Source organism: Durio zibethinus, chromosome 20 (genome assembly GCF_047325235.1).
Source record: "Durio zibethinus cultivar Kanyao isolate XHJ-2024 chromosome 20, ASM4732523v1, whole genome shotgun sequence".
In the NCBI taxonomy this organism is placed as follows: Eukaryota; Viridiplantae; Streptophyta; class Magnoliopsida; order Malvales; family Malvaceae; genus Durio; species Durio zibethinus.
In genome coordinates, this window is record NC_143181.1 from 10,718,981 (window position 1) to 10,730,908 (window position 11,928).

General features: G+C 31.9%; 1 protein-coding gene across 1 annotated transcript; it reads left to right on the forward strand.

Moving 5' to 3' along the window:
- The first annotated feature begins 200 nt into the window (after positions 1-200).
- LOC111315778 (ABC transporter G family member 25-like) lies at positions 201-7,722 on the forward strand. Its single transcript, XM_022917784.2, has 3 exons — positions 201-495; positions 683-1,529; positions 6,594-7,722. The coding sequence occupies exons 1-3, from the start codon at positions 370-372 to the stop codon at positions 7,610-7,612; spliced, it is 1,992 nt and encodes a 663-aa protein (XP_022773519.2). The 5' UTR covers positions 201-369; the 3' UTR covers positions 7,613-7,722.
- Positions 7,723-11,928: the final 4,206 nt, after the last annotated feature.

Genomic DNA, 11,928 nt, shown 5'->3' on the forward strand with positions numbered 1-11,928 from the left:
AGAGGAAACGAAAAAACTAAAGATAATTGGGAGTGGGGAAAGGAATGAAAGGACACTTTCCATGAACCAACCTTCACAAGCTGCCATCTGGCACATCAGCCGCCACGTAGCACTTTTGCTATGGGCAATTCCCTTTGACGTGGCACGCACTTCCTTCAACTTTTACCTGCATAAATACTCCCGACCTATTTGGTCTTTCTCTCTCAAATCCTCTTATCTTCCTTTCTTCCATTTTTTTTTTCTATCGCCCTTTTCTTCAGTCTTCCACTCCTCTCTTTGGCCCCTTCCAGCTATCACAACTTTCTTCGTTCTTTTCCTTCCCCCGATAAAGAAGACTGAAGAACCCAAACAAAGGAAAAAGGGAAAATAATGCCGGGTTTTGACGGTGTAGAAACTCCCAATGGCGACGGTCCAGATCATTCAAAAGATAGTTCTCGAGATTTGCGTGACCACCTCCCAGCTTTAATGTCTTCTTGTTATCCTATCACTCTCAAGGTAAAAACTTAAAACACCCCAAATAACTTAAACAAAAATAAATAAATAAATAAAAGTTCCTCGTGAGTTTAGTGTGTTAAATTACCTGAGTCAACAAACTATTGACTCGTTTCAGTTTCCAGATTCATTTTGACCTTAATATTGACCTAATTTCTAGTATAGTAATATATATTTTTTGTTCATGCAGTTCATTGACGTGTGTTGCAAGGTGAAGATAGAGCAAACCAACACTCGAAGTAGCAGCATTAAACGCATATTCAGCAAAACATCAACACCAACTGATCAAAGATCAAAGGGTACGGTCCAAGAGAAAACAATCTTGAATAATATCACGGGCGTGGTTTCACCAGGAGAAATCTTGGCTATCCTTGGTCCTTCAGGCAGCGGCAAGTCTACTCTCCTCAATGCCTTAGCCGGGAGGCTCCAACAAGGCCATGGCTTCTCCGGAACCATCCTTGCTAACAACAAAAAACCCACTAAAAAAATAGCAAAACGCACTGGATTCGTCACCCAAGATGATGTTCTTTACCCTCACTTGACAGTTCGTGAAACCCTAGTGTTTTGCTCGCTTTTAAGGTTACCGAAAACATTGACCAAGAAAGAGAAGATTTCAGTAGCTGAAATGGTTTTATCCGAGTTGGGGTTATCGAAATGTGAAAATACAATAATTGGGAACAGTTTTATACGTGGGATTTCGGGTGGAGAACGGAAAAGAGTAAGCATAGCTCATGAAATGCTTATAAACCCTAGCCTGTTGATTCTCGATGAACCAACGTCGGGTTTGGACTCGACAGCGGCTCACCGGTTGGTTTCGACTTTGGGTTTGTTGGCTCAAAAAGGGAAGACCATAGTTACATCCATGCACCAACCGTCTAGCCGAGTTTATCAGATGTTTGACTCAGTGTTGGTTTTGAGTGAAGGAAGGAGCTTGTATTTTGGTAAGGGAACTGAAGCTATGGCTTATTTTGAGTCGGTTGGATTCTCGCCGTCTTTTCCTATGAATCCTGCGGATTTCCTGCTTGATCTCGCTAACGGTACGTAACCTTTAATTTTATTTTTTTTTGTTGTTACTTGTTGCTTTCTTTTCTTGAGTAAGCTGAGTTAACTGGAATCAATGACTAGGTTCTCTGTTCTTTTTCTTCCTCTCCTTTCTGGGTTATGTTTTGAAGACGTTTTCTTGGTGTTCACTATAGCGAAACAGTCTTTTCCTAACCTTTTTTTAGTTAACTGAGAAAGAGGGCAGTGAGACATAGTTTTCAACTTCTTTTCAAGAATCTAGTGAATTTTCCAAAGGGGAAGTTTGGTTGGTCAGTTGGTCCACAGGGAAAAACCTTAAGGAGAGAAACAGAACTTTCCATCATTAAGTCAATTCATGTGGCATATAAATGTTACATACTCTCTGTGTTTATGAGTTTTCCATACCTTTTAATTTTCATTTCTTTACTTTTCTTTCTGCCATACGCATTGATCATAGCCATTTGACCTCCTTTTTTCTTTTGCTCTCTTTTCTTTCTGGGCCATACTCAGTATTAAAATTGATCATCACTAGACACCATGTGTTCTACTGATGTTTTCATTAATTATTTTTTGTCACTCCATTTTCGCTGTGGAATAAATGGTCTTTCGCTAAAAAATGACTTGGCATTCTTAAATCTTAATCCTTACTTGTAGTTTGATTTTTTTTTTAAAGAAAATCATTGTCAAATTCCTAATTCTTACCTTATTAGTTAGGAAAAGATTTCAAAAGAAATTTTGGCAAATGAGTGGTGGGTTTTCAATGGTGGTGCTGCTAGCAAATGGCAATTGGCAATGGATCATTAGATTTATTAATTGTTAGAAAAAAATTTGTGGAAAAAAGGTGATGGTAGTTTAATTTGTTTAGCATTTTGGCTTTTCATTTACGGAACTATAGTGGATAAAATGATATTCACATACGGAACGGTCTTTTTCATCTTGAGAGTTGATCAGTTGTTTGGTTTCAGTGGAAAATATAAAAGGTATACGTGTCATAATCTTGATTTGGAGGGACATTTTCACTTTCTTTTTCCTTCTTCTAGCAAACTCCTTTAACTTATCCCTTTTAACACTGTAGTCTGTTCTCTTTTCCAACGTCCCCCCACAAGAAATCTGCCTTCTTTCTTCATCTAGTTTTGCCAACAGCAAACCCAACTCGCTGTGCTTAGCTTGAGCTTTGCTCGTGTAGAGTTTATGAAACCAAAAATTCGATCCATTCATCAACTAATGCATTGCCCATTGTCTGCCTCGATTCATTGTTGCCAGTTAAATGTCCCTAATAAGCCCCTGCATGTGGACTTAGCCCTTCATTTTAAGATTCATTCGCATGGGGCTAATATGCCTTCTACAGCATAGGATCCTTATTGGATTTGACAAAATCTAGGAAAAAGAAAACTCTAGATCATTTTTGCTACTTACTGTGCAGTGTGCAAGAAAGGTCAAATGTATATATTCTTTTTGGAAATTGAGGAATTAATTGAGTGGGAGTAGGTGGCTTGCTGTCACTACAAGATAAATGATTTATGACAGATTTTTTTATGATGTCATTCTTTTTTATTGAGAGCATCAAATATAGCATTATCCGAAGTACTATGAATTAGTTAGCTTGAGAATCATATTCTCCCATCAAACATTTTTCCAAGAAGGATTTTCAATGGAGTATGGGCCCCCAAACATGTCCCTCTCCTTTTATAGCATTTCGTTGCTGCTAAATTTTGGGGAAAATATCAGTAGTAGATTACAGCATGAATCATGGGACCGTAGAGTCATATCCTTCGTGAGGAGTATGGACCGTCTGCTTGCTTTCACTTATCCTTCATCTAAAGGATCACGTTGGATATAATTTGCCATAAAGGTACTGCTCGACAACGAATGATATATTTGGAAAATTGAGCTAACTTCTATGCAACTTGGGAGGACTTGAGGCAACGACATTTCATGATATCCGTTCAGGCAATAGAAAGTTACCTTATCATAAATATAAGTTTAGAAGTTGAATTAGGAATTTAATTTAGGTGGATCATTTAAAAAAATGATATTCAACATATTTAAAATTCAAATCTTAACACTTTCAATCTCTTTCTTTTTCCTTAAATTGCATCCTTTTATTTATACATATATATGTATATACTAACTTAAGTCATAATTGCATATCCCGTCTATTTAATTTTAATTGCTCATATGAGTTTTTAGTTCAATGACATCTTGTGGGAAAAGGCAGGTCGCTAACTAGCTAGACTAACATTTTCTCTTATGAAATTTATATTGTACATGTGAATCATATAATCGAGAAATTTAACTCCATATCTTGGAAAAGAAATTTAATATGAAATGACATTTGGACCATAATGCCTACACATGGATAGCTCTTCATAATATATTACTATTTCTCATCATAGAAATAACATATATAAAAAGAAAAAAAAAAATGAATGGTGGGGTATTCGTCACTAATCCACAAAGTCTACACATAAATAATTGAAGTGCACACTGTAGATGTAGTGCTGTTCGACATGTTTCTGTAGTTGGAGTCTCTTTTGAGACAAGAACGTATCAAATTTAATTTAGGGATTAAAATTGCAGTGATAGAGGAAATCTTTCTCAATTTTTCCGTTCCATAAATTCTTGGACACTATGATTGTAAGGTGGATTTGAGGATTTATATATGTAGTGAAAGGTCATGACTCATGACGGCATTGATAGCGTTAGAAAGCATCTTATTTTCTATGTAGCTAGAGCACTTGGATGTTGGTCCATCGCATTACTGTCCCTCTTATCTGGTGTCAATAGTTTCGGACTCCTAAATATTTTTAATTCTCACTATGGATTAACTCAGTCGTGACAATTCCAGTTCTTTTCTTTTTCTAATAATAAGTAATGAGAGTAGTTTATTTTTTTATCTCATCAAAAAATTTTTTTTTTATATACAAAGTCCTAATTTAAGGACATAAGACTATATTATAAATATTGAGATTTAAATTTTAAATTTATTAGATATACTCTTTTATAAATTTTTGTAATTATATAAATTAATTGAATTAAATTATAATTTTTATCTCATCAATTTTTATTTTTTTATTTTAAAATTAACTCTTAATATCTACAAAATACAACCTTAAGCTTGAATCGTTTGGGATGTCTTCTTCAAAACAGTTCTAGCTGTCCTAATTCAACTTTTTGTGCAATATGTAAATGATATTTTAAGTGATTAGACATTAGTTGTTTTTATGTAAATTGGAGTCATTTAACCTATGCATTTCTTCCACGGTGAATATTTCTCCAAGTCCTCTTGCTTTCTGGGTTCAACATAGGGTCAATCTGTCTACTCATATTATTCCTACTTGATGGGTGATTTCTAGCCAGTAATTCTCACTTTAGCTTATCAAATAATTTCTGTGTTGGTCTCCTACGCTGTCCTATTCCATCTTTACACTTGTCGAAACTTGAGATCGATTCTTATTATTAAGATTGATCCGACCACAGTTCTCTAGTAGTTTATTTCTTTCTGGCATTTTTTTCCCTCTCTGTACCCTTTAATAATCCAACTTTTCTTCAACTTAGGATATGTTTGAAGAGCAACACGTATTTGGCTTCTTTGCATCTTTCAAACACCCAAAGTCATAAAAATGGGGATTTAAATTTGAAAACAACAAAAAGGAAACGTACACAAGAATGGAAAAATTGCAGTAAGTGGTGACCCAAACATAGTGGAAGGGCAGCACCAACTTGAGTGGACTCCTACCTTTACCACCAACACTGGTCAACTTTAATCTTTCTTAGCTTTGCCTGTGCTCTACTCATTTCTTGCTAGTGTATGTCACTAAGTCCTACATCAATAAACTATTATAAGTAGATATTACCGACAGTGATTTATTAATAAAATACTAAATTTCTAGTCTTAGGATTTAGAATTTAATTTTTGATAATATCAAATATTATATATATAAATATTTTTTTCCTTTTAAAATTTTTTTCAACTTTTATGCCTTTGTCCTTGTGGCTCAAACTTTGTTTGGCTGACCTTAGTGGTGATGATATTTCTTAAACAAGATTTTATGTTTGTGACTTTCTTGCCTCTTACTTTTTGCTGTAAAGTAGAAATCAAACCCCACTCGACCAGCTTTCTCTAAATTCTTAATTATATAATCTTTTGGTCCGTATAAAATTCGAACAATATTTTAAATGCTTGATTCAATTCATGTTTATCCATATCTTACACGTTACGGTATATGCTCAAGGTTCCTGTTCTTCACGCTTCTGAAAAATTAATATATTCTAAAAGTCCTGGTCTGGGTACAGTAGGACAGATATTATGCCTTAAGAAATACCATTGGCTTACATCGCTTTATAACTTAAAGTAATGCCTAAAGCCATATTTCTAATTATTTTATTTTGAATAATTTCTAAGAATATATGCAACTTATTGAGAATCATGATTATAGTAAGTAATTAATCATCATGCATGCACCTCTTATGTTCTTTATTTTTTTTTGCAAACTTTGTCTGTTATGCATAGGTAAACCTCTTTTATTGTTTATTTTTTAGCAAATGTTATTGTTTGTTCTGTAACTTTTAGAAACAGTTCATGGAATCTTCCTCTATGATAAGGCCCAATGCATTTGAGGTTAATTACTTGATGACTAGTTTAGTTTCAGACTACTAACAAAAATTAAACTCATTTATAGATTGTTTATTTTGGTACAATGGGGCCGCGATAAGAGAAATTGCTGTAGGTGATGGGATTTGATCCTCTTATCTACTGTATGTTACCGGTTAAGTGTGAGAATATGAATCAATTGAGTTATTATCATTTATATATAGTTAAATACTGTAGTTTCACTGTTTAGACTGGCTTAGTGTCGGTGCAATATAAGGGAACAGAATTCCCAATACATTGTGCAATATATGGGAACATAATTCCAATCACACGGACATGATATATATAGCTAGCTGGTCTGAAGACTAAAGCTGTGATCTGGAGCGTAGATTGAGAACTTCAACTTCTGTTTTCAGTTCATAAAAACAATCAGTGAAATTGATTATTTTTTAGTAGATCCTAATTAATTTTCTTCTATATGTTTCAGGTGTGTGTAAACTTGATGGTGTAAGCGAAAGAGAAAGGCCAAATGTAAAGCAAACCTTGATTACTTCTTACAACACGATGTTGGGTCCAAAAGTAAAAGCTGCTTGCACGGAGATCACCTCTGTTTCAGCAAAAGAAACGCATTTGATTGGAAGCCATTCTTCCAAAGAACAGAGGAATAGCAACAGAGTTGACCTCTCTACTTGGTTCTATCAATTCATCATTATACTTCAAAGAAGCCTCAAAGAAAGAAAGCATGAATCTTTCAACACCCTCAGAGTCTTCCAAGTAATTACTGCTGCAATATTGGCTGGTTTAATGTGGTGGCATTCCAATTATCGGGATGTCCAAGATCGCCTTGGTCTCCTCTTCTTCATTTCCATCTTCTGGGGCGTTTTGCCATCGTTTAATGCAGTGTTTGCTTTTCCCCAAGAACGTGCCATTATTATGAAAGAGCGTGCTTCTGGTATGTACACTCTATCTTCCTATTTCATGGCACGGATGATCGGAGACCTCCCAATGGAGCTCATTCTTCCCACAGTTTTCCTTATTGCGGTATACTGGATGGCTGGATTGAAACCAGATTTGGTCGCATTTCTTTTGACATTGTTGGCTCTTCTTGGCTACGTTCTCGTCTCTCAGGGTCTTGGACTTGCATTAGGAGCAGCAATCATGGATGCCAAACAGGCTTCAACCATAGTTACTGTCGCAATGCTAGCATTTGTTCTAACAGGAGGATACTATGTCCATAAGGTGCCATCATGCACGGCATGGATCAAGTATATTTCCACTACATATTATAGCTATAAGCTGTTTATTAACGTCCAATATGGCGGAGGGAAGAAAATTTCGTCAATGTTGGGCTGTTCACACCATGGAAGTAATAGAGTTAGCTGCAAGTTTATCGATCAAGACATTGCAGGGCAAATTAGACCTGAACTGAGTGTGGGAATCTTGCTTCTAATGTTTGTAGGATATAGGTTGTTGGCTTACCTTGCATTAAGGCGCATCAAAGCTTGAGCCTTTGTATTAGTTTACAGGCTCTTGTTATTCATTGAGGTCCTTATAATTGTAATTTGTCAAAATGTGATAAAAAAATCTCAAAAAGAAAGATTTGTTGAGATCCAAAATTTGGCTTATGTAACCACCCTTGTAAGTGTCCAGTAAGTTTGAAATCAAAATATTTATTTGCCATCCTTCCCCGTACTCTCATGTCCTTTTTGTACCAAGAAAAGAAAAGATTATTCGTAAACGCAGAAAGTACATAAAAAGAAAGAGTTTGCATTTTTTTAACAACATTATTAGATGGGCTTGCTTCACCCAATTTCATCATAAAACGAGTGATCAGGTATTGGGTTTTATGGTCGAGAACACAAGCTCTTGCTCCTGATGGGCTGTTTAGGTTCTTTTGGGCAAATGACCGGTGATATCTCACTCCACAATTTTTAATTTGGACATTAATGTGCTAATGGGCCTAGTTACTAGTTAGCCCAATTAGGTATTAAGGGTTTTACAAAACCTAAGTTCAAAAATTCTTTTCTCATTGTTTTAGGGTTAGAAGCGGTTACATGCCTAAAATATGAGTTGGGTTTAAGCAGACTAATTAATTTTAAATATGATATGATAATATAATAAGAAAACGGTATATAATAAATCGAGTATATATTTTATATAATCGTATTTTATGTCTTAATCATATTAATATGTTTAAAATACAATATCATGCGTGTTGTATTTTTATCTTACTAAGGTTATACATTTAAGACATGATTAATTAATTAATCATATTTTAATCATGTTATTGTGTTAGCACATGTAAGTGATATGTTAATGACACGTGCAAGTGACTTTTTTTTTCCATAATTAATTATATTTGTGTTCTTTTTCTCATGAAAAACATATGATTAAACTGTTAATTATGTTTAAGATTTTAATATTTTTATTATCATTTTAGTTCAATGTTGAATTGTTGATAAGATAATTTAGTGTTAATCGTGTTAATCATGTTTAATTATGTTAGTCGTGCTGTGTTGTGTTATTCATTCTTAAAATTGATTAAAATGTGTTAATCGTATTGTGTCATGTGTAACACGTATAATAAACATATTGTGTTCATGTTTAAGTTATTTTTATTATTTAAGTATTCATTTCGTGCTCATGTCAAAACTATTTGTATCATATCTGAAATTGTATTTGATACAAAACATAATAGAATGACACAAATTACTAGATCTAGGCATAATGTATGAAGATAGATAGTAACCCATTTTAGTTTACATTGTTTTTAAGTTTTTGTTTCTAGTTCTGATTGGATGTTAGAATTTTTATAATCATTTCAAGCTAAGTTAGGTTGAGTTTGAGTCCTAATAGTTGGACAAAATTTTTTTTGTTCGGATTAATTTTGCTAGTTGTACATTTTACCACATTACATGATCAGACCAAATTTGATGTAAAACAAAGTTATGTTTGAGAAAGTGGATTTAATTTTAGTTTATTATATAAGTTGTTAAAATAAATACACATAATCTTCACTTTTTTAATTTAGTGATTAAGAAAGTTTAAAAAAAAATTTTAAGTGAGAGTTTGAACATTATCATCTCCATATTTTATTCAATGGAAAAAAAATGCACACAAACTATGTATTGATTTTAGTTTATTGTATGAGTTGTTAGAATAAAATACACACACTATGTATAAATTAATTAAGATTCTATATGTTTATATATTTGAGAAAATATAATAAAATGAATTTTAAATTCACAAATACTTACATAATTTCCAGTTCATTACTAAATTGACATCCAACAAATCTAGGGATGATAACAAGTCGAGTCGGGGTGGATTTTTGCTCGTCTCGAATCTGAAACGACTTTATATCCATAAAATTCGAACTCGATCCGACCCAAATTTTTGTTTATTTTTTTATATCTGAACCAAACCTAACCCAAAATTAATAAAATATTATTTTTAATATAAATATAAATATAAAATTAAATAAATATATAAATATATATAAATTAAAAATTAAAAAATAATTATATATATTGGGTAGGGTTGAGTCGGGTCAGGTTTGCTTAAAACCCGAATTTGACTTTTTTTTTTTATTATTACCTGACCCGACCTTACCCAACCCGAAACTCGATTTTCAAAAAAAAAAAAAAAAGAACCAATCTTATGAGATCAGGTCGGGTTAGAATCCGCCAAAGGCGGGTTGGGCTACCAAACCCTAAACAAATCTATAAAACTAAAAATAATCATAAAGGTCATATTTACATGTGCATTATTACATAATTTATGCTAAATTTAAAATTTAAAATTTAAAAGTTTCTTTTAAATCCAAATCTAAAAAATTTTCCTTCAAAGGTTTCTGCAAAAATATTTTGATTAATCAATTTTATTTTTTCACAAAAAGTTAATTTCAAAAATTTAATTGTTCTTTGGTTTGTTACCATCTATTTTTTATGATCCTAGTCTTTAGAAATCTGATTAAATTGTTATATTGTTGCAACAATGGTTTGTTTCAAAGTTGTTTTGCACATTGTAGTTTCTATTTTCATGATGCTATTTAGTATGTGGAAATTATTCATTGATGTAATGTTTATTTTAAAGCGATTTCATTATAAATAAGGTATGCAATTTTTTCTTGTGTTTTCTGTTTTAAATTTCATTTCATTGTCATGATTCCGACATGATTATCTATTCTGACTCAAGTCTAAGTTCAAAATGATATATATGAGGATAAAATATTAATTTTTAAATTAAAATAATAAATATATATTAAAATATAAAAAATTTATTATGCTTGCAAGCTACTCATATTGGTTATTAAAATACTCGAGTTCGGATTGTTTGATAAATTAATAAAAAAAAAACAATAACACTTTAGCATTGAAAACATAGTAGATTGATTATATTGTACAAATTTTATTTATTCAGTGCTTTGCTTTTTGACTATATTTTGATTGAAACTTGAAATACTACTTGTTCTTAGTGTTTTCACTTCAATGTCCATCATGGTTGACACCAACATAAAATTTTTGCAAAACACCCATGTTAACTATTGTTTCATGCCTTGAATTCATTCTGTTAAACTCTTCAGATTGTAACGTTTTTGACACAAAACTAAATTTTTTGTAAAACACTAATATTAACTATTGTTTTTAACTTCAATTCACTTTGTTAAACTCTTCAGAGAACAAGATCATTACATACAAATTAACATTTTTCCCTCCATGGGTTTTTTCCAACATAACAATCTTTACTTTATCCTTAAAATAGCCATATCTTTCACTTAAAAGAAAATTTATTTTAGCATATACTTTTTCTTTTTTTTTTTTTTTCAAATTTAACAACACATTTCACTTCTACTTTCATTATCTTTTTAACACATTTTTTATATTAAAAATTCTAAATGTATAAATTTTATTTTAATCTTATATACAAAAAAACTATTAATATTTTTAATTTTACACACTCTTAACTAAAATCTTTCACTTAACTGTAAAACCATAAAATTAAGCAAAATCCAAAACAATAAAATTTCCCATGAACCTGACTGCATTTATCATTCCATATATCCTTAATTCCAAATGTAAAACTATAATAATAAAATAAGTTTAAAACAATAAAACTTGAAAATACCAAGAATACACATCTTAATCATCATTTAATTTTTTTGTAAACAAACTTAACAAAGAATTTTACAAACTTTTTAAAACCCATATCCAATCAATTTTTCAAACCTAATACTATAATTATAAATATCAATATGCATACAAACCCAAACTTACACCTACAAACCCAAAACCAAATTATAATAAATACAAACCCAAATCTATACTTACAAACCCAAGCCTCTGCTAAAAATTTTATCATTTAAGTCTTTGCCAAACACAAAACAACATCACATTAAATCCAAAAATACCAATCCTTGCAAACTCTTATCTTAAACTTCCCCGACACCATACAAAAACCCTCTGAAAATCAAAATGTCAAACTCAATTTGTACTAAACACCTATCATCTATAGAAGAAAAAATGGTAAACAACAACAATTTTGAGAGTCAGCACAATGTAATTCTGGATGAAACTTGCAGTTCACCATCATTTTACAACATCAAGATACCATTCAAGACATTATGGTGAAAATCTTTCAAACTCCACTTGATTTCTTTTTTATTCATCTAATTCTTGCAAAATATATGCACAATTTTTGCATGATAAACATAGTAGTAGTTTATGTATGGTTCTTCTATTTTCCCTCTTTTAAATTCCATATAACTAAAACTTTAATAAACTAATCTTAGGGTTTTATTTTATTTTTGTATCTCAAAAAAA

Bases quoted from the DNA above. Each gene is read 5' to 3' on its own strand.
- LOC111315778 (XM_022917784.2), top strand. From the start codon at position 370: ATGCCGGGTTTTGACGGTGTAGAAACTCCCAATGGCGACGGTCCAGAT. The intron at 496-682 runs GTAAAAACTTAA...TTGTTCATGCAG, and splicing joins GTTATCCTATCACTCTCAAG to TTCATTGACGTGTGTTGCAA. The intron at 1,530-6,593 runs GTACGTAACCTT...TATATGTTTCAG, and splicing joins CCTGCTTGATCTCGCTAACG to GTGTGTGTAAACTTGATGGT.